General features: G+C 48.8%; 1 protein-coding gene across 3 annotated transcripts in view; it reads right to left on the bottom strand.

The window, feature by feature from the left end:
• Positions 1-10,846: 10,846 nt before the first annotated feature.
• Positions 10,847-23,578, bottom strand: part of MATK (megakaryocyte-associated tyrosine kinase) — a 69,912-nt gene continuing 57,180 nt past the window's right edge. For all 3 annotated transcript variants that reach the window (XM_088452989.1, XM_088452990.1, XM_088452991.1), the window contains 6 exons: positions 15,416-15,515; positions 13,622-13,706; positions 13,183-13,256; positions 11,624-11,819; positions 11,164-11,250; positions 10,847-11,080 (listed from right to left, as the gene is read on the bottom strand). In XM_088452989.1, the coding sequence (XP_088309115.1) occupies positions 10,907-11,080; positions 11,164-11,250; positions 11,624-11,819; positions 13,183-13,256; positions 13,622-13,706; positions 15,416-15,515 (716 nt within the window). In that variant the 3' untranslated portion in view covers positions 10,847-10,906. The remainder of the gene's footprint in view (positions 11,081-11,163; positions 11,251-11,623; positions 11,820-13,182; positions 13,257-13,621; positions 13,707-15,415; positions 15,516-23,578) is intronic.

The following is a 23,578-nucleotide window of genomic DNA, read 5'->3' on the forward strand; positions in this document are numbered from 1 at the left end:
GACTGCTTTATCCCGCCGTGGGATAAATGAGCGGCGTCTATATCTAGACGCCGATCGAGCGGATGCCGGGCGCCGTGAGCGGACAGCCGCGGGGGGGGGAGGTTTATGTTTAGGGCACCCAGGGGGGACTTAGGGTTAGGCACCCCCCCGGGAGGGTTAGGGTTAGGCTAGGGGGAGGGAGGGTTAGGGTTAGGCACCCACAGTGGGAGGTTAGGGTTAGGCACCCCCCCAGGGGACTTAGGTTTAGGCAGTGGGGAAGGGGGGTATGGGTTAGGCACCCATGGGGGGAGGTTAGGGTTATAGGGTTAGGCACCCCCCCAGGGGACTTAGGTTTAGGCAGCGGGGAAGGGGGGATTAGGGTTAGGCACAGGGGGGAGGTTAGGGTTAGGCACCCCTAAGGAGGGTTAGGGTTAGGGGGGTTAGGTTAGATTAGTAGATACTTACCTTGCTACGATCGGGATTTCCAGCACTGTTGGGCTTCTGCTGCCAGGCTCTGCTGTTTTGTTGGGCTGCCGCTACGGGATTCGAACTCCCGGCCATGTGGCAGCCGGGATATCATACAGATTCCGGCCAGACAAAGACCCCACTCTAAACCTAACTGGAAGAGAGAAAGCACTCAAGAAACCTTAAACACACTAGGGTCATATTTCCTCAGTTTACACCACTGGAAAAATGAGCGCCAAACCCTATAGTAAATGCGGGCAGAAGGAGGCTTCCGTGCCCTTATCATCGTCTGTATCACTGAATCTAAAAACCCCTTGGCTCTGAGGACGGAGGCCTCAAGAGCCACGCCATCAAAGACAGATGAGGAAGATCGGGATACAGGCAGGGACCCTGAACTAACAGGTCCTGCCTCAGAGGAAGAGGCCACGGAGTGTCCACGAATAGATTTTGTAGATCGGTGAACCAATGGCGCCTGGGCCAAGCAGGAGCAATAAGAATCACCACACTGTTTTCTTGCTTGAGCTTCCTGATGACTCTGGGAAGAAGAGCCAGAGGCGGAAAAAGATACGCAAGCCTGAAATTCCACCTTACTGTCAGAGCATCTGTGAACTTGGCTAACGGATCCCTGGTTCTGGACCCATAACTGGGCAACTTGTGGTTGTGTTTCGAAGCCATGAGGTCTACCTCTGGAAGACCCCATGTGTCTACCAAGCTTTGGAATACCTGTGGATGAAGAGCCCACTCTCTGGCATTTAAACAGTATCCTGCAGACTCAGGAAGTCTGTTTCCCAATTTAGGACCCCTGGTATGAACACGTCTGCTATCGCAGGAAGGTGACGCTCTGCCCAGACCAGGATTCTTGATACTTCCATCATGGCTCCCCGACTCAGAGTGCCTCCCTGACGATTTAGATAGGCAACCGTGGTGACATTGTCGGTTTGCACTTGCACAGGTCTGCCATGCAACAAACTCTGGGCCTGTACTAAAGCCCTGAACACTGCTCTCAGTTCCAGGGTATTTATGGGCAGATGACTCTCTGCCTCTGTCCATTTCCTTTGGAAGATGTGCTGGCCCATCACCACTCCCCAGCCACGAAGACTGGCATCGGTGGAGAGCCCATTACGATATCCAAAATGGGTAACCTTGGTTGAGATGGCCCGTCCGCAACCACCAGGACAGGGACAACCGCACCTCTGGAGACAGCTGGAACCTTTGAGACTTTATTGACTGATACTCCCCATTCCAGCGTGAGAGGATCCACTGCTGTAACGGACAGGAGTGAAACTGAGTATATTGCACCATGCTGAAGGTGGACACTATTGACCCCAGCACTCGCATTGCCGAGTGTACTGAGACTCGTCTGTTGTGAAGCAGATTGTGTATTCGCCACTGCAGGACCACAATCTTGCCCTCTGGTAGATATAATCTCTGCCTCACAGAGTCCAGACGCGCCCATAAATGCACCAACTGTTGCACTGGCTGGAGAAAGGATTTCTTCCAGTTTATGACCCAACCGTGCCTGTGTAGACAGGAGATTGTCAATTTGAGATGACTCAGCAACCCCTGTGGGGACTGCCCCAGTAACAGGAGATTATCCAGGTAAGGCAAAATTCTGACGCCTTGGCGCCCGAGATGTGCCATTATCACCGCCATCACTTTGGTGAACACTCGAGGAGCTGTGGGATAAGCCAAACGGCAGTGCTTGAAACTGGAAATGATCCTGCCCCACCGGAAACCGAAGAAACTGCTGGTGGGAAGACAAAATTGGAATATGCAGGTAGGCATCCTGGATATCCAGGGAAACCATGAAATCCCCTGGTTCCAATACAATTGATTGCAGTGTCTCCATGTGAAACCTGGGTACATGAATAAACCTGTTGAGTTCCTTTAGATTTAAAATAGGTCGGAAGGACCCATTTGGCTTCTGAACCAGGAACAGGTTGGAATAAAAACCCCTCCGTACCTGATCCCTTGGCACCCGGATGATCACACCCGCCTTTAGCAGGGACTGAACAGCCTGTTGTAGGGCCAAAGCCTTCACCGAACCCACTGGCTGGGATACAGTAAAGAACCTTTGGGGAGGACTTCTCCAGAATGTCAGAGCATAACCCTGGGAGACCACTTCCCAAACCCAGGCATCCATTGTTGTGAGATGTCAGGTATGTGAGTAGTGAAGAAGCCGGCCTCCTATCCTGCTGGGGTCCCCCAGGGTGAGGCCCGCCCCATCAGGCCGCAGGCTTATCCTGGGACCTGGAACCTGGGCTTTTATTCTGCCAGGGCTTTTTCGGTAGTGGTTTTCTGCTAAAGGTTGCTCTAGCAGAGGGTTGACCTCTGACCCTCCCCTGTGGTCGAAAGTTGTGAAAAGAAGAAGTTCTCTGCCTGGGAACCAATGCTGAGGGTAATCCACCTGCCTTAGAGGCTGCCACTGAAGCCACAATTTTGTCCAATTCTGTGCCAAAAAGGACTCAGTCTGTAAATGGAAGGGACTCTAAGGCCCTTTTGGACCCAGCATCCGCCTTCTAATCCCTTAACCACAGGGCTCTACGTGCTACCACAGAGGCAGCTGATGCTTTACCAGGTAGTATCCCTGCATCTAATGCTGCCTCCCCCAAATAGGATGAAGCCTCCTTGACAATCTCCAGCTGTTCCTTAGACAATTCTGGCAGGGATTCCAACAAAGTTTTCACCCATTCTTCGATGGCTTTGGCAAACCAAGCCGTAGCCATAGGCGGGCGGGTGGCTGCCCCAGAGATAGAAAAAACTGCCTTAAGACAACCATCCAGTCTCTTATCAGTGGGGTTCTTAAGAGAACAGGCCGGGCAAAGGCAATGTGGTACTCTTCACCAAATGTGCCACATGTGTGTCCACCAACGGCGGGACCTCCCACCTAAAACACTGTTCCGAGAGAAACAGGTATAAAGCTGTGATTTTTCTGGAAAGATGGAACTTCTTATGCGGAACCTTCCATTCTTACCCCAAGGGCTCTGACAAATGCTCTGATCTGGGAAACTCTGCTTTAACTACTCTCTGGCTCTTAAACACTGGCGCCTTTCTCTGCAGCTGCTCTTCCTCATCAATATTCAACACTGCCTTAACTGCCCTGATTAAGAAAGGGACATCAGCCACCAGAAAATGATCTCCCTCTTCACCTGAAAGAGACTCCTGAGAGGACACCTGGGCCTCCTCGCCCTCCTCCGTGTCCCGGCCCATATGAGCGGCCAAACGCCTTCTGGCCTTTGGCTGTATTGACTTGGCCGTCTGTGGCTGCTGCTGAAAAGCTATTGAAGATGAAGGTACCGCCTGACTTCTATGCGCATACATATCCATCCAAGATGGCATCATAGGGGGCAGGAACATGGCTGGCTGCAGTGGCTGAGGATATCTCATCACTGGAGCCGCTGGAACTGCCAACCTTTCTGCCACCTGTGCCAGGATCTGGGAAAATGAAGCCCACTGGGGCTTTTGCCCAGAAGCCGGCAAATTAGATTGTTGCGTAGACTCCATAAAACAATGAGCACACAGACCATTTTGAATAAAATCCTGAGGGTACAAACCTGCTTTACAGGCTATACAAGATGCCAACAGAGGGGCCTCTGCCACATGTCTTTCAGCTTCCTTTGACATAATAATATCCTTATGCAAGGAACGGAGTACACATATGTCAATGCTTCTCCCCTTAATCACCCCACAAACCTGTAGCAGAGGGCTATTAGGGGAAACAGTAGTGATAGGTTAGCACTTTGTAACACACACAGACTTTCAAACAAAAGTCACAAACAATGCATATATATATATATACTCAGCAGAGCTTATGCAATTTAGGCTCTCAATGAACTACAAACAGCTTGAAGCTTAGTAGCATATGGAGCTCTGTATGACTAGTCTCAAGGGACAGGCATACAGGGAGACTGACCCAATACCTCCTGAGTTTCCAGCCATGGAGAGCACCCAGGAGTGACCGTTGCAAACTCATAAAGCTGACGTCTGGTAGGAGCAACCCAAATGCGGGAAACCTCGTGAGGGCCATAGTTCGGGTTGGCGGAGGAGCCGCCGGGGAAACGTACCTCCCCTATGCTGCATGGACCCACCCGGCACACTGACATGGCCGCCGCCATAACCCCCCGGCTGTCAGGCACATCAAGTCCCGGTGGTCTAGTGACAGGAGGCAGGTTTCCCTGGCTGCTCACTACAGCAGTCCCCCGGCCAGTCTCCATGCCGGAGGACGGTCCGCTCCTGACTGCGACGTCAGCGGCCGCCCGCAATCACACTTACCTGCATCCCCTGTACCAGTCGTTAGACCAGTGTTGCAGCAGTGGCAAATGCAGGATTTCTAGAGGGGGGTTTCCAAATGCCTGATTTTAGAGTGAGTGTGGCCAGTCCATGAAGAGGGCAGAATTAGTACTTAAACAGCTTTACTATGCGTCATACATAGTGTATTGTGTGTGATAATTCCATCATATACAGGACCAGCGACCACAGTAACCCATAATATGCAGCAGTAGGGCCATCCCGCCTGAGATTAATGTATTTATTTATATGTGGGCACCATTCCCAGAGCATTGGAGCAAGTTCAGGAGCCTGGAGGAGCAGCAGAACGACCTAGCACTGCCCTGGACATATATGTACATATTAGGGGTGAGCGGGTTCGGATTTCTGAAATCCGAACCCCCCCGAGCCCCCCCGATCCGAGGCAGATCCGAGTCAGGCTCGACTTTTCCCGTCTGACTCGGATCTGAAATCGAGGCAAAACGTCATCATCCCGCCTTCCGAGTCTCGCGGGTTTTGGATCCTATATAAGGTACCCGCGTCGGCGCCATTTTCTCACTCGGCTGTGGACAGTGAAGAGGGAGGGTGGGAGTTAGGGCTGTGTAGTGTAGTGTAGTGTAGTGCTGCTGTTGTCCACTACTTCAAAGTCCATAGGGGCTGGCTGTGTTGTGCTGTGCTGCTGTTGTTAATAGGGGCTGTGTCCACTACTTCAAAGTCCATAGGGGCTGGCTGGACTGTGTTGTGCAGTCAGTTCTCCATAGGGGCTGTGTCCACTCCAAAGTCCTGTGCAGTGTCCCAGTCCTAAAGGGGTGCTGTAGTGTTGTCCAGGGGGTGCTCTGTCCATCAGGGGTGCTCCCCCCAAGTGCTAAAAAAATAATATATTTTCTGTGTTTGTGAATTGTGTGCGCAGTAGCCGCACGTGCATCAACAAAGTAGTGCCAAGCGTGCGCCTGTGTCATAAGTAAAGGGCCGGCTGGCTTGACCGTTAAAGGGTGCTGTAACCCCCAAAAGTACACTCCAGTCCAAACCAAAAAAAAAATTATTTTCTGTGTTTGTGAATTGTGTGCGCAGTAGCCGCACGTGCATCAACAAAGTAGTGCCAAGCGTGCGCCTGTGTCATAAGTAAAGGGCCGGCTGGCTTGACCGTTAAAGGGTGCTGTAACCCCCAAAGTACACTCCAAACCAAAATAAATTTTTTTTTCTGTGTTTGTGAATTGTGTGCGCAGTAGCCGCACGTGCATCAACAAAGGAGCAGCGCCAAGCGTGCGCCTGTGTCCCATAAGTAAAGAGCCGGCTGGCTCATTTCTTAAAGGCTGGTGTAACCCACAAAGTGCACTACTCTTCGGCAAAAATAAAAAAATATTTTCTGTGTTTAGCCGCACGTATATATCAAATCGATATAACATAAATGGAGGACCAAACTTTCTCCGATAAAAATAAAATAGAGAAAGATCAAGAACCACTTCCTCCTAGTGCTGAAGCTGCTGCCACTAGTCATGACATAGACGATAACATGCCATCAACGTCGTCTGCCAAGGCCGATGCCCAATGTCATAGTAGAGGGCACATACAATCCCAAATGGCAAAGTTCAGGAAAATGACCTTGAAAAAAACATTTAAATCATCTGAAGAGAAACGTAAACTTGCCAATATGCCATTTACGACACGGAGTGGCAAGGAACGGCTTAGGTCGATCCCTAGTATGTTCATGATTAGTGGTTCAGCTTCACATGACGATGGAAGCCCTCCTCCCACTAAAAAAATCAAAAGAGTTAAGCTGGCAAAAGCACAGCGAAGAACTGTGCTTTCTAAGAAGATATCACAAATCCCCAAGGAGAGTCCAAGTGTGGTGGTGGTTGCGATGCCTGACCTTCCCAGCACTGGACGGGAAGAGGTGGCTCTTTCCACCATTTGCACGCCCCCTGCAAGTGCTGAAAGGAGCACCCACAGTCCACTTGCTGATATGCAAATTGAAGATGTCACTGTTGAAGTACAACAGGATGAGGATACTGGTGTAGCTGGCGCTGAGGAGGAAGTTGGCGAGGAGGATTCTGATGGTGATGTGGTTTGTTTAAATCAGGCTCCGGGGGAGACAGTTGTTGTCCGTGGGATGAAAAAGCCCATCACGGTCATGCCTGGGCAGAAGACCAAACATTCCACCTCTTTGGTCTGGCAATATTTCTATCCAAATCCGGACAACAACTGTCTTGCCATATGTACCATATGTAAAGGTGAAATAAGTAGGGGTAGGGACGTCAACCACCTAGGAACATCCTCCCTTATACGGCACCTGCAGCGCGTTCATAAAAAGTTACTGTCAAGTTCAGAAACTTTGGCTAAGACCGTAAGCAGTCCAGGGACACCTAAATCCCGTTGTCCTGTTGTATCCAAGCGCTGGCATGACTGACTCTCCTATCCGGGATTCCTCCGGAGGATCCTGCATTGCTACGCCTACTGCTGCCGCTGCTGCTGTTGCTGCTGCTGGGAGTCGTTCATCATCCCAGAGAGGAAGTAGGAACACCACTACTTTTACTAAGCAATTGACGCTCCAACAGTCCTTAGCGAGGAGGATAAAGTACGACAGCAGTCATCCTGAAGCAAAACGTATAACTGAGGCCTTGACTGCTATGTTGGTGTTAGACGTGCGTCCGGTATCCGCCATTAGTGCAGTGGGATTTAGACAATTGATGGAGGTAGTGTGTCCCCGGTTCCAAATCCCGTCTAGATTCCACTTCACTAGGCAGGCGATACCGAGACTGTACAGAAACGTCAGAAAAAGTGTCCTCAGTGTCCTGAAAAATGCCGTTGTACACAATGTCCACTTAACCACGGACATGTGGACAAGTGGAACAGGGCAGACTAAGGACTATATGACTGTGACAGCCCACTGGGTAGATGTATCACCTTACGCAGCAACAGCAGCAGCAGCGTCACCAGTAGCAGCATCTCAGAAACGCCAGCTCGTTACAAGGCAGGCTACGCTGTGTATCACCGGTTTCAGTAAGAGGCACACCGCCGACAACCTCTTAGAGAAACTGAGGGAAATCATCGCCCAGTGGCTTACCCCACTTAGACTCTCCTGGGAATTTGTGATATCTGACAATGCCACCAATATTGTGCGGGCATTACATCTGGGCAAATTCCAGCACGTCCCATGTTTTGCTCACACAATAAACTTGGTGGTGCAGAATTTTCTGAAAAGCGACAGGGGCGTTCAGGAGACGCTTTGGGTGGCCCGAAAAATTTCTGGCCACTTTCGCCATTCAGCGACTGCGTGCCAAAGACTGGAGCGCCAGCAAACACTCTTGAACCTGCCCCGCCATCACCTGAAGTAAGAGGATGTGATGCGGTGGAACTCAACCCTCTATATGCTTCAGAGGATGGAGGAGCAGCAAAAGGCCATACAAGCCTATACATCCACCTATGACATAGGCAAAGGAGGGGGTATGCACCTGACTCAAGCGCAGTGGAGAATGATTTCCGTGTTGTGCAAGGTTCTCCAGCCCTTCAAACTTGCCACACGTGAAGTCAGTTCAGACACTGCCAGCTTGAGTCAGGTCATTCCCCTCATCAGGCTTTTGCAGAAGCAGCTGGAGAAAGTGAAGGAGGAGCTAAGACGGAGCGATTCCGCTCGGCATGTGGGACTTGTGGATGAAGCCCTTCATTCGCTTTGCCAGGATTCCAGGGTGGTCAATCTGTTGAAATCAGACCACTACATTTTGGCCACCGTGCTCGATCCTAGGTTTAAAGCCTATGTGGTGTCTCTCTTTCCGGCCGACACAAGCCTGCAGAGGTGCAAAGACCTGCTGGTGAACACACTGTCAGCTGAAGCGGAACGTGACACGTCAACGGCTCCTTCTTCATTTTCTCCCGCAACTGGGGCTGCCAGGAAAAAACTTAGGTATCCTAAGCAACCCGCTGGCGGTGATGCAGGGCAGGCAGGACCAAGTTTGGACATCTGGTCCGGACTGAAGGACCTGGCAACAATTTCTGACATGTCTACTGTCACTGCATATGATACTGTCACCATTGACAGAATGGTGGAGGATTACATCGGTGACAGCATCCAAGTAGGCATGTCAGACAGTCCATACCTGTACTGGCAGGAAAAAGAGGCAATTTGGAGGCCCCTGTACAAACTGGCTCTATTTTACCTGAGTTGCCCCCCCTCCAGTGTGTACTCCGAAAGAGTGTTTAGTGCAGCCGGGAACCTTGTCAGCGAAAGGCGTAGGAGGTTGCTTCCACAGAATGTGGAGAAGATGATGTTCATCAAAATGAATTATCAGCTCTTCCACGGAGACCAGCCTCCAGAAGGTACAGAGGGACCTGTGGTGGTGGATTCAAGTGGGGACGAGTTAATACTTTGTGAGGATGAGGATGTACACACTGAAGAGGGTGAGGAATCGGTGGATGAGGAGGATGAGGATGACATCTTGCCTCCGTAGAGCCAGTTTGTGCAGGGAACCATTAATTGCCAGCTTGTTTTGTGGGGGCCCAAACGAACCAATCATTTCAGCCACAGTTGTGTGGCAGACCCTGGCGCTGAAATGATTGGTTTGTTAAAGTGTGCATGTCCTGTTTATACAACATAAGGGTGGGTGGGAGGGCCCAAGGACAATTCCATCTTGCACCTCTTTTTTTTCTTTGCATTATGTACAGTTTGGGGCCTAGTTTTTCAAACTGCCATCCTGTCTGCCACTGCAGTTTCACGCCTAGATGGGTCACGTGTTTGTGCCGCCCACTCGTGTCGCTTAGCATAGTCATCCAGCTACCTCGGTGCAACCTTTTGGACATAAAAACACTATTGTGAGGTGTGAGGTGTTCAGAATAGACTGGAAATGAGTGGAAATTAAGGTTATTGAGGTTAATAATAGCATAGGAGCAGAAAAACATACAAATTCTGTGATTTTAGCTGTTTTTATGCTTTTTTTCAAAAAAATACAGATCCAAAACACAAAACCCAGAACTCAAAACACGGAAGGGTGGTTTTGGCAAAACCAATCCAGATCCAAAACACGAAAAAAGATCCAGATCCAAAACCAAAACACAAAAAGTGGCCGGTGCACACCCCTAGTACATATTGGGCTCTATAGCAGTGCATCCCTAACAGTACATGTTTTCCAGATCTCCTAGTTGTTGCACAGGTTATTTATCACTGGCTGATACATGTAAAAGATCCACAGGTGGTGCTAATTATTTCATCTGTGATACTGAGAATAAAATGCAGCACTGGAAAAATTCTATTATATTACTATTTCTATTGTGGTCATGGTGTGGGCTGGGGAGGGGGGTTTCCAGGCAGATGGAAACCCCCCCTGCGTTTGCCTATGTTGCAGTGCCGGCAGGGGGTAGATGGAGCAGGTGACACGCGCCTCTCCCATCAGACACTTAGCTGCTCAGCAAGTGCTGCCTGCCCAGAGAGGAAGAAAAAAAAAAACTTGTCTTTTGGGACTGCTGCAGCAGTCCCACTGTTAGTGCGGTGCCTTCTAGCACCAAACAGAACAACTGACGCCTTGTAACCAGGGGCGGGGTATATGGGGGAGGACCGGGTGCATCCTGGAAGCCGAGAGCTTGGATTAGGTTTGGTGCCTGGATAAATCCATATACCCCAACGTAATGGCTGTGGACCCCATAGAAGAAGATACTCACCGTTACTTCCTATGGGTGTCGGGATTCTGGCTGTCGGGATGCCGCTGTCGGTATTCTGACCAGTGCAATCTCGACAGCCGGGATTTCATACCCAACTGTAATATGTATGTTGTCCCTTGCAAACTGTACAATAAACATCTTGGTTTATTTCTCAAATAAGACATTTGTGCTCCAACATGATCAAAGTGTATTTTTCATACTTTATACTTAGTTTTGTTTGTTAGATGGGAAATTATTTCATGGCTTGGAAAGCAGTTGTGAGTTCAGCCTGGACATACTGTACTCCGCTGAATATAATTTTTCCCAAAGGAAATTATTTTCCCATTTTAGCGGTTTGCCCTTGCTAGTCCAGTTTTATATCACCTGAACCCACCACTGCTAGCGAGCTAATTAAAGCAATTGTGTTCTGTTATCACACATATGTGGATGTAGGCTGTATAGTTCAATGTACTGCAAATAATACAAATGGTCTCATCTATCTCTGCTATTAGTTTACTGTATTGGAGCCTGGTATCAGCAATTACAATGACAGGTAGAAAGAAGGTTTTTACTCTCCTGCTACAATTTTCTCCAATTTTTCTTTTAGTTTTTTAAATGGAGGACGTTTTCCTGGATCATCCTCCCAGCAGCTCCTCATTAATTTGTATATATAATGAGGACAATATTCAGGGCTCTCCATGCGATAACCATTCTGCACCCCATCTGCCACCTCTTTCACAGACTGCAAAATAGAGATGGGGAGATGTCATAGAGGCTACTTGCAAAGACATACAGTATGTACATTTTGGATGGATAACTTCTTACCATTTTGGGATATGGTGCACGTCCATAAGAAAACATTTCCCACAGTAGTATCCCAAAACTCCACACATCTGACCGAGATGAGAATTTCTGAGAATATAATAATAATAATAATAATAATAATAATAATAATAAATAAGTATTTAAATCAGAGGTTCCCAAACGCGATCCTCAAGGCTCCCCAAAAGTTCAGGTTTTAGATATATCTATGGTTGAGCACAGGTGACTTAATTAGTACCTCAGTTAATTTGTTTTAACCACCTGTGCTCAACCATAGATATCTCTAAAACCTGAGCTGTTGGGGAGCCTTGAGGACCGAGTTTGGGAACCTCTGATTTAAACTGAAGTTATATACATTTAACCTAACGTAGGCGATATGAAATGACAATGAAGAGCTAGGAACCCAGGTGAGTGGATTCAGATGTTGCCCATGTTGTGATTGAGAGATAAATATGCTCCTCACATTATGGCGCAGTGCCTCTGGCGCAGTCCATTTGATAGGAAGCCTGCTTTGGTCCTCTGCCAGGAACTTGGACTTGGATAGACCAAAGTCACTGATTTTTGCCTCTCCGTTCTCAGACACGAGAATGTTCCGTGCAGCCAAATCCCGATGGACCAGACGCTTTTCTTCCAGATACTGCATACCTTGTGCAATATCCCTGAGGTTTTATAATGAAGCAGAAAAGATGAATTAATAATACTAATAAAAACCACTATTTCAAACACAGTTGTTACAGCTAGTAGATGACTTGTAAGGTATACCAGGGGCATAACTAGGTATTTGAAGGCCCCATAGCAAAAGTTTGTAAGGGCCCCTATGTACCACCCAGTAGTGAAAATGTATATTACACATGTAACTTTGACAAGGAAGATAGACTCCCCTAAGTTCTGGGCCCCATAGCACAGCTGCACACTTTGCCCATGAGGTATACTGTATATACAATATGAAACTTGGTTAATCAAATAGTCAACCAGAATTTATTGTTTATATTAGAACATGTTATGTCTAAGTCATACTTGCCTATTTTTTAATTCTCCTCTCCGGGAGAAGCCCAGAAAGGAGATGTAAATGACCACTTTGGGGGCAGGAGCCTGGCTCTTTAAGTCATTAGGCCCCAAATCTCCCCGCCCCCTTCTTGTGGAGCTGCAATTCGTGGCACTTTGCTGTGACAGGGCATGGTTAAAACTATACTATTCCGCAACATTTTAGCCCCACCCCCTCCTTATGTACTCACAAAAAAAATTGGGAGTCTCCCACACCTTTCGGGAGAGTAGGTAACTATGGTCTATGTAAATTAGACATACACTAAATCCATTCATTTAAGTGTCTATTTTTGTGTAATAATTTTTTTTTTATGAATGGAGACGTTCAACATGTAAACCATTACTATTCAATCATGTACATGTCATTAGCATGTTTCACTATCATGCATATACCATGCAAACAAATGTTTCTCTATATGGGGTGATGTACTAAAGGCACATATCCATTACACAATATAAATGGATGATTGAACGATAACGACATCGGTATCGTTCAATCGAACATTAATCGCGCAGTGAATATGCTGGCAACGACCAGCGATGCATGCTCACGCTGGTCATTGCCGGTATCCATCATCCCCTGAACATTCAGGCCAACCTGCTGATATCGACAGGTTGTGCATGTTCGGGGATGAGGGAGGGTGCCAGCACTGAATGACATATCGTTCAGTGTGGGCACATTGTCCACTGCACAGTATGATGAACGATTGAAAGATAACGGTGTCGTTATTGTTCAATCGTTCTTTCATTGTGTAGTGGATACTGTATGCACCTTAAGCCTTGGAGAGAGATAAAGTGGACTGAGATAAAGTAGCAACCAATCAGCTGCTGTCTATACTGGCTGTGTTTAAAAAGTGACAGTTAGGAGCTGAATGGTTGGTACTTTATCTCTGACCACTTTATCTCTCTCCCAGGCTTAGTACATCTACCCCTATGTATTTAATATGCTAGGAAATTATCGATGCGATCTCTACTCACAGGCAGAAATGGAGAAGCTGCTGGGGAGGCACCATAGTCCGACCTCGTGTCCGCAGATAGTTTACTAGGTTTCCCTGCAACAGGTAGAAGTTAGCAGAGAAAATGGGATTTACAGTGATCTCTGTATACACTTAGGGTCTGATTCTGAGTTGGTTGCAAAGTGCTGTTTGCTTGATGCAGCAGAAGCCAAATTTACTACCTTATGCTAATGCAAATATCCATAGTGCTAATGTGAGGATTCGTACACGCCCACAACACTCCCACGACACAGATCTCTTACATGAGCCTGTAGTGTTGTCGCCCAGTTCCCACCCTGGAATGCCCATTTTGCACAATGTAACTTTGCTTCTGCGCATGCGCAGTATGCTAAAAAACGCAGTATTTACGGTCGTCAAAGAAGCTGCATCTGAATCAAGCCCAATGTCATCAGCCACCTTACCTTACTCATTAGTTCCATTACAAGATACAGGCCATTGTGCAGGACAACTCCCAGCAGATTCACAAGATTCTTATGTTGAAGTTTTCTAGAGTGATAATGGTATTGAGTTAGGATGAGCAGATTTAAGTGCTTATGGGGCCTATTCATCATAACTAAAATTTCTCTGGAGGTAATTAGGTAGAACTCGCATGGAGTTACCGGAGGAATTCATCATTCCTCCTCCCTATAACTATCTATTCCGAAAAGCCGTCATTTTTACAATGACAGCTTTTCAGGAAATACCTAGTTATCCCTCTTTACACTACCTTACCGCAGCTGGAAGCAGTGCTGAGGTACAGGGGGTGGGGGAGGGTAGTAGGCAGTGAGAGGGTGCAGGGGGTGGGGGAGGGTAGTAGGCAGTGAGAGGTACAGGGGGTGGGGGAGAGTAGTAGGCAGTGAGAGGTGCAGGGGGTGGGGGAGGGTAGTAGGCAGTGAGAGGTACAGGGGGTGGGGGAGAGTAGTAGGCAGTGAGAGGTGCAGGGGGTGGGGGAGGGTAGTAGGCAGTGAGAGGTACAGGGGGTGGGGGAGAGTAGTAGGCAGTGAGAGGTGCAGGGGGTGGGGGAGGGTAGTAGGCAGTGAGAGGTGCAGGGGGTGGGCGAGAGTAGTAGGCAGTGAGAGGTGCAGGGGGTGGGGGAGAGTAGTAGGCAGTGAGAGGTGCAGGGGGAGGGTAGTAGGCAGTGAGAGGTACAGGGGGTGGGGGAGAGTAGTAGGCAGTGAGAGGTGCAGGGGGTGGGGGAGAGTAGTAGGCAGTGAGAGGGTGCAGGGGGTGGGGGAGGGTAGTAGGCAGTGAGAGGTACAGGGGGTGGGGGAGAGTAGTAGGCAGTGAGAGGTGCAGGGGGTGGGGGAGAGTAGTAGGCAGTGAGAGGTGCAGGGGGTGGGGGAGGGTAGTAGGCAGTGAGAGGTACAGGGGGTGGGGGAGAGTAGTAGGCAGTGAGAGGTACAGGGGTTGAGATAGAAGCAGAGGCTGAATCTTGTTAACAAAATCTCTAAAGCTTGGGGAGTGGTGGGGGTAAATTTCCATACCCCCACTTCAAAATTCCCACTTTGAGCACTGTGTGTATGTGTCTGTGTACATGTTTGTATGTGTGTTTGTCTCTTTGCTGATGCAACAAACTTAGGGCCTGATTCAGACCCACTCGCGAGCGGCTGTCCGCTCGCAAGTGGGTTGATGTTATGGACTGAGCATGCGCACGACGGAGGGAGCTCCGTCGTGCGCATGCGCCAGACGCGACGAGCAAAGGAAAGTCCTTCGCTCGTTGTGTCCGATCAAAGGGGGCGTGCTGTCAATGTTGATTGACAGCACGCCCCCTTTGGTGGGCGTGCCAGGGGCGTGCCTCCCTGACGGGGGCGTTCCCACGGGAACGCCTCCCGTCAGAAGCCGGCCCACTGACATCACTAGTGATGTCAGTGGGAGTGATTTTGGCTCTGATAGAGCCAAAATCACTCCGGAGCTTGCGGTTGAAAACCTCAACCGCAGGCTCCGGCTCGCAAATTCGATGGTCGCGATGGTCTCGACCATCGCGACCATCACAATGCACGCTCGTATAGCCTGTGGGTGGTGACCCACAGCTATACGAGCATCCAGGAGGACGCTCCATGAAAATGGAGCCCGGCCCTCATTCAGAGCGTGCGCTCTGCTCAGAGCGTACGGCTCTGAATGAGGGCCTTAATTAACTCCTCACCGGTACTGTAGACAGTTACCTTACCTACACTCCTGTCTCCATCAAACAATGGATTCACAATTAGTAAACTCACGTCATTGTGGTGGCTTCTGCCAAGAAGTTGTTTGCTGTGACATCGCACTTGATGTTCTTTATGGCCACAGGCCGTCCCATATACTGCCCTTCTAGAACATCTGCAAACAAAGAGTATAAAACAAGTTTAACAGATGACACGTAAGCTACTGCAGCTGATCTGACATTCTGCAGCATCTTTGCAGGCTAGATCCTATTTTAAAACTATAGTGCTTACACAGAAGCTACAGATAATTGTGATCTTCTTGCATAATAGGCTCTGGAGACAAGTCGGATTTCATTAAACATCGTTTTTGAAATTAAATATTAATCTGTGCCGAGCGTTTCCGGGTGTAGGTGTGTGCATAAATATACATCTACTCCTATCACTTAAGTCATCAAAGAATTCTGCTTGTACCCTATCTCTAATGCTGGGTACACACTAGACGATGTGTCGTCCGATCCGGCGGATCGGAGCGACATATTGGGCACATCGTGCGCAGGTTCTCAAACTCAGCCCTCAGGACCCCAAACAGTGCATGTTTTCTAGGTCTCCTCACAGAATCACAAGTGAAATAATTATCTCCACCTGTGGATCTTTTAAAATGTATCAGTGAGTAATGACTACACCTGTGCACCTGCTGGATGACCTGGAAAACATAAACTGTGTGGGGTCCTGAGGACCAAGTTTGAGAACCACTGGTCTAGTGTGTACCCACTATGGCGCTGACGATGCGCACTCTCGCACGTTGTCAGTGACATCTTCCATTGGCCCTGCATGCAGGCCCGACGGGGGATATATCGTTAGCATGGCCCCCGCCGCCACTACCAGCATCGGCAAGTGTGTATTCACTTGCCGATGTCGGCTCTCCCGCCGGGTCCCATTGCTAAAGATGTCGGGCACGCTAGACATCGTCTTGTGTGCACCTGGCTTAACAGTGAGAAGAGCAATTCAACATGCCCCCCTTTTACAGTATTTCACCCAAGAGGGCATGGCTACCACATACTTGTCTACTCTTCCAGAAGTTGTGGGAGGGCTCACGATTTTTCATTAGAGTAGGCGGATCTCCCGCATTCCTCCCACTTCATAGTGAGGTGGGTAGGATGGGGAGATAATATGGAGAATCTCAGGTCCTTAGGGAGGGGGCATAGCTTAAATGACGCAAATCGCTACATTTGGTCCGGTCTTCTTCCCACGAACCAGCGAATCATGCATTTTGTTGCAACGGGGGCATGACCTAATGATGCGGAGAGCCCGGCCCCGCTCCCCGAAGCTGTCAGCTGCATCTCCTTTCCGGGCTTCTCCCACAGAGGAGATAATTAAAGTCAGCAGATACTGTCCGGCAGTGGTAAGATGACTCTTACCGATTCACCCTTCACCGCGAGACAAAAGTGAACATATGGTAAAGCACTCCACTCAAGAGAACTTACATTCTAAAGGGAGGGAATAATATGATACAATCAGTGGCGTCACAAGGGGGGTGCCTGGGGTGTGGGGGGTGCGGCCCGCACCGGGTGTCACCCTTCAAGGCGGTGACACCAAAAACAGCAGCACACACACCCGCGGGCCGCACCCCATCCACAGAGACGTCTGCCCCCTTCCCCGGCACCACCGCCGATCCCAAATTTCATGGCCTTGAACGCCGCCGCTACCGGGGATCACTTCATTCCCTCACCGCGGCCGGCGTCCAGAGCTACACATAGGCACAAAGCACAGAGCAATGCATCTCTCTGTGCCTGTGTGTGGCTCTGGACGGCGGTCGCGGTGATGTCATCAAGCATGCGACACGCTGAGAAGACGAGGAACGCGCCTGGACACCTCTAGTGCAAGCCAGCCTGGACATCTTCAAGAAAGGTAAATAGTAATGCACAGTGGAGGGGGCACAGCATAAGGGGCATTATTGGGGGCGTTCTGGGGCCACTGCATAGGGGCACTACTGGGGGTACTGTATAGAGGGCACAGTATAAGGGCACTACTGGGGGCACAGCATATGGGGCACTACTGGGGGTAATGTATAGGGGGCACAGTATAAGGGCACTACTGGGGGCACTGCATAAGGGGAGCTCTTGGGATAGTGTATAAGGGGCACTACTGGGAGTATTGCATAAGTGTCACAGCCAGGGTATTTCAGCATGGCGCTAGGCGAGTGTTACCTGTGAGGTCATTGTGGCGCGGGCTGTCTGGTGGTGGAGCTGGTGTCTGGCGGGGGGCTTTGGCTGCACGCGTTGTTGTGCGGGCCTGTTGTCACTCTGTGCTGGTAAGGCCTGGCGGCGTCTCCATTCCGTTTGGCATGGGCGCTGCCATCTTGCCTTCTGGCCATGTGATGCGGCTGGCCAATCCTGGTGAGTCACATGTTCCCTCCGGCCAGTAACAGCACGGCATGGGGTATTTAGGAAGGGTCAGTGCCTTCCTTCTTTGCCAGTGCAACGTGTATCTCAGCCTAGCTGAGAGGGAGTTCTCTGTGCTTTCCTGTTCCTGTGAATCCGCTGTCTGCCAGTCTGCCTGTCAGCTCCTAGTTCCCACTGGACTACCCCGCTACCTCCATCACCCTTGCCCATACCTGAGTGCCTGAGCCTGCTGACATCCTGCACTTCAGTTCACTATCTGCAAACCTGGCTTGTTTATTTTCAGTTTCACTACCTGCACACCTGGACTGCTCTAATTGTTTCTACCTGGACATTAACCCTTTTGCTTCCACCACAGAACTCTTGTGCACATTTATATTTTCCTGGACTTTTATTTACTGCCACATTATATGTCCACTCGAGCACTTATTAAAAATCCTAGTTTTATTTACAAATCTGCTTCTGTGATCGCTCCTGCTACCACCCCGGGTCCACAAATAAACCAGAACGTAACAGTTTGCACTGGCCTCATGGAGCCGGCCACGGATCAGGAGTCAGGAGTGGATTTGTTCAGGTGCATTTCTGGTCGATTAGAAAATCTGGAAAACATGCAGCATCAGATGGCTAAATTTCTGCAAGAGATGTCCAAGCGACAGGATAGTTTGCAAACTTCCTTTTCTACCCCTGAAGTACCAGCAACTACATCCGCATCAGCGTCTGGGAATACAGGAGGCAGATCATCTCTCCGCTTACGTCTTCCTTTACTAAATAAATTTGACGGCAATCCTAAACTCTGCCGAGGATTCCTAAATCAGTGTGACATACATTTTACCCTGCAGCCTGACAACTTTCCAACTGCAAGAACTAAAGTGGCTTATATAGTCTCTCTGTTATCCGGCCAGGCCTTGGAATGGGCTTCCCCACTCTGGGAGCGCTCAGATCCACTGCTGGATAATTACGCAGGCTTTGTGTCATCCTTCAGGAGGATTTTCGATGAACCTGGGCGTACTGTATCAGCATCATCAAACATCATGACACTGAGGCAAGGGGTCCGTCCTGTCAGTCAATATGCCGTGCAATTGCAAATTTTAGCATCAGAGCTCAAATGGAATGAGGAAGCCCTCACCTCGGCCTTCTGGCATGGGTTGTCAGACCGACTAAAGGATGATCTAGTCACTCGAGAGCTTCCTACTAATCTGAACGACATGATTTCATTGTGTATCAAAGTTGACCTACGCTTCAGGGAACGTCAGGCTGAAAAAAACAGAACTGACCGGCAAAGGTCATTTACCCCCTCCTTTTCTACCCGTCCCATTCCTTCTCCCACTGAAGAGGAGCCTATGCAGGTGAATCATACACACCTCTCCAAAGAAGAACGTCAGAGAAGAATGCAAAAGAACCTCTGTCTGTACTGCGGAGAGTCTGGTCACCTGCTGATCTCCTGTCCCCGTAAACCGGGAAATGCCAAATCCTAACTGACCCTGGAGACATCAAGTTAGGAGTTATGAACCCGTCTCCAAAAATTAAAGATTTCACGATTACCCTAGCCTTGGATCTTAAACCCAAACCTGTCTTTGCTACTGCTCTAATCGACTCAGGAGCAGCCGGAAATTTCATAACGTCTAGTTTCATTGATAAATTTCAGATACCTTGTTTGACTCTCAACCATGCTATCTCTCTGACCTCGATAGACGGACGCCCTCTGACTAACGGGATAGTCACCAAAGAGACTCAACCTGTATTGGTCCGAATTGGGGCACTTCATTCTGAGTCCTTAAAATTCCTGGTGATATCAGAGGCCTCTCAAGAAATTGTTCTTGGTCTACCCTGGTTACGTAAACATAATCCCAGGATTGATTGGAGTTCTATGCAGATTCTGTCATGGGGTATGGACTGTCAGAAATCCTGTCTTCCAAAAATTCGACCTGTGAGAAAGACAGTTTCATTAGTTTCTTCTGCCATTCCCAAGGAATATCAGATGTTTGCCGACGTTTTTTCTGAACAACAAGCAAATATCTTACCCCCTCATAGGGAATGGGACTGTCCAATTGAATTGATACCTGATAAGATGCCACCTCGTGGTCGTACCTATCCGCTGTCCTTGCCTGAGACTCAAGCCATGACCGAGTACATCCGGGACAACCTGGCAAAGGGGTTCATCCGCCCCTCTACTTCACCTGCCGGAGCTGGGTTTTTCTTCGTTGGCAAGAAGGATGGTGGTCTAAGACCATGTATCGATTATCGAGGCCTTAATGACATTACTGTAAAAAATCGATACCCTCTTCCCCTGATTACTGAGTTGTTTGATAGGGTCAAGGGCTCTGTCATTTTTTCTAAATTAGATCTAAGAGGGGCTTACAACCTCATTCGTATCCGAGCTGGCGATGAATGGAAGACCGCTTTTAATACCAGAGATGGACATTTAGAGTATTTGGTAATGCCTTTTGGATTATGTAACGCCCCTGCTGTCTTTCAAAGTTTCGTTAATGAGATTTTCCGGGATCTGTTATATGTTTCGGTTGTTGTCTATCTGGATGACATACTGATTTTTTCACCCTCTGTGGCTAAACATCAAGAACATGTTAAGGAGGTCCTGACCCGTTTGAGAGAAAACCACCTTTACTGCAAACTGGAGAAGTGCGTCTTTGGAGTGGCCAGTGTACCTTTTCTCGGCTATGTAATATCTGGCTCCAGTTTAGAAATGGACCCCAAGAAGGTACAAGCAATTCTGGATTGGACCCGACCTCAGACACTGAAGGCCATCCAGAGATTGTTGGGCTTCGCCAATTATTATAGATGCTTCATTAAGGGATTTTCTACACTGCTGGCTCCCATTACAGCCTTGACCCGCAAAGGTGCTAATCCTGCCCAATGGTCACCTGAGGCAGAGTCTGCCTTTCATCTTCTAAAACAGGCCTTCATCTCAGCACCAGTCCTTCGACAACCAGATCTGGACAGGCCTTTTTTGTTGGAAGTAGATGCATCATCTGAAGCTGTGGGAGCAGTCTTGTCTCAACGTTATGAGGACAACCGAGTCCATCCGTGTGGGTTCTTTTCTAAAAAATTCTCTCCTGCCGAAAGGAACTACACCATAGGTGAGCAAGAACTACTAGCTGTAAAGTTGGCGTTGAAAGAATGGAGATATTTGCTAGAAGGCGCTAAGTTTCCATTTACTGTATTTACGGACCATAGAAATCTCCTCTTTCTCAAAAACCTCCAATGTGTGAGTCCTCGTTTGGCCCGCTGGGCAATATTCTTTGCCAGGTTTCAGTTCACCCTGACCTTTCGGTCTGGAGCACTTAATCAGAAGGCTGATGCCCTATCGAGATTTCTCCTCTGTGATGATCAATCTGAAAATCAAAGCAATACCCCTGTCTTGGAATCAAGATTTTTCGCCGCATTACAACTTCAGCCTCCTACGGGAAAATCATTTGTGGCCCCGGAATTAAGGAAGCAGCTTCTCACTTGGGCACATTCCTCTCGCTTCGCAGGGCACTCAGGCACTCGGAAGACCTTGGAGTTCCTGAAAAGACACTATTGGTGGCCTTCTATGAAGGCAGACATAATGGAGTTTATCTCTTCCTGCTCCTCCTGTGCCCAGCATAAATCATCACGACAAGCTCCAGCTGGGGAATTGCTTCCATTACCTACTCCATCACGTCCATGGACGCATCTCTCCATGGATTTCGTCACAGACCTGCCAGTCTCTCAAGGTTTCAACACTATCTGGGTTGTAATAGACCGATTTTCTAAGATGGTCCACTATATACCGTTGAAGAAGTTACCTTCTGCCCCTGACCTGGCACAGTTGTTTGTCCAACACATATTTCGTCTACACAGCCTTCCTGCTTAAATTGTCTCTGACCGTGGTGTGCAGTTTACTGCAAAATTCTGGAGGGCTTTGTGTTCTGTTCTTCAAGTGAAGTTAAACTTTTCCACGGCCTACCATCCGCAAAGCAACGGCTCCACCGAGAGAGTTAATCAAGATCTAGAGACTTTCTTAAGAATTTTTATGTCATCTTCCCAGGACAATTGGGCTGCCTTGCTGCCGTGGGCTGAGTTTGCACATAATGCTTCCTACCACTCGTCAACTAACCAAACGCCATTTCAGGTTGTATATGGCCTTCATCCTCGTGTTCCCGATTTCCGAAGCCTGCCTGTTTTCGATGTTCCGGGCGTGGAGGACACGGTGCGGAATTTTGCTGCCATCTGGACTCAAGTACGGTCTGATTTGTTGAAGGCATCCTCTCGCTATAAGACCCAGGCCGATAAGAAGCGTAGAATAGTTCCACGCATGCAAGTTGGAAGCCAGGTCTGGTTATCCACCCGGAATCTTCATCTGAGGGTTCCTTCTATGAAATTTGCACCACGCTTCATCGGTCCCTTCTCCATAACAGAAGTCATTAATCCAGTGGCCTATCGTCTACAGTTACCCCCATACCTAAAAATCCCTAATTCCTTCCATATTTCCTTATTGAAGCCCCTGGTCCTGAATAAGTTCCATAGTGCTCTACCTGCTTCTCCTCGAGTCTAGACGGAGAGAGGAGTTGAGTTTGGCTGCACGCGTTGTTGTGCGGGCCTGTTGTCACTCTGCGCTGGTAAGGCCTGGCGGCGTCTCCATTCCGTTTGGCATGGGCGCTGCCATCTTGCCTTCTGGCCATGTGATGCGGCTGACCAATCCTGGTGAGTCACATGTTCCCTCCGGCCAGTAACAGCACGGCATGGGGTATTTAGGAAGGGTCAGTGCCTTCCTTCTTTGCCAGTGCAACGTGTATCTCAGCCTAGCTGAGAGGGAGTTCTCTGTGCTTTCCTGTTCCTGTGAATCCGCTGTCTGCCAGTCTGCCTGTCAGCTCCTAGTTCCCACTGGACTACCCCGCTACCTCCATCACCCTTGCCCATACCTGAGTGCCTGAGCCTGCTGACATCCTGCACTTCAGTTCACTATCTGCAAACCTGGCTTGTTTATTTTCAGTTTCACTATCTGCACACCTGGACTGCTCTAATTGTTTCTACCTGGACATTAACCCTTTTGCTTCCACCACAGAACTCTTGTGCACATTTATATTTTCCTGGACTTTTATTTACTGCCACATTATATGTCCACTCGAGCACTTATTAAAAATCCTAGTTTTATTTACAAATCTGCTTCTGTGATCGCTCCTGCTACCACCCCGGGTCCACAAATAAACCAGAACGTAACAATAAGAGCACTACTGGGGGTATTTTATAAGGGGCACTGCATAAGAGCACTACTAGGGGTACTGTATAAGGGGGCACTACTGGAGGTATTGCATAAGGGCACTACTGGGGGTACTGTATAAGGGGGTACTACTGTCTGGAGGCACTACTGGAGGTATTGCATAAGAGCACTACTGGGGGTACTGTATAAGGGCACTGCATAAGGGGCACTACTGGGGGTATTGTATAAGGGGCACTGCATAAGAGGAGCTACTGGGGGTATTGTATAAGGGGCACTACTGATGGCACTGCATAAGGGGGCACAGCGTAAGGGGCTCTAATACAGGAGGCATTGCAAAATGGACTTTAATACAGGAGGCATTGCATAATGGGCTCTAATACAGGGGGCATTGCATATTGGGCACAACTACAGGGGGCACTACTAAAGGGGGAACTGCATAATGGGCACAGCTACAGGGGGCATTGCATAAGGGGCACTACTACAGGTGGCATTGAATAAGGGGCACTACTACTGTGGGCATTGTATAAGGGGCACTACTACTGTTGGCATTGTGTATAAGGGTCAATAATGTGGGTGTTGTGTAAAATGGGCACTACTGTGTGCCAGAACATAAATAAGGGACACTACTTTATGGTGTAA

This window comes from Taudactylus pleione, unplaced genomic scaffold, assembly GCF_031769625.1.
Source record: "Taudactylus pleione unplaced genomic scaffold, aTauple2 ptg000560l, whole genome shotgun sequence".
Lineage (NCBI taxonomy): Eukaryota > Metazoa > Chordata > Amphibia > Anura > Myobatrachidae > Taudactylus > Taudactylus pleione.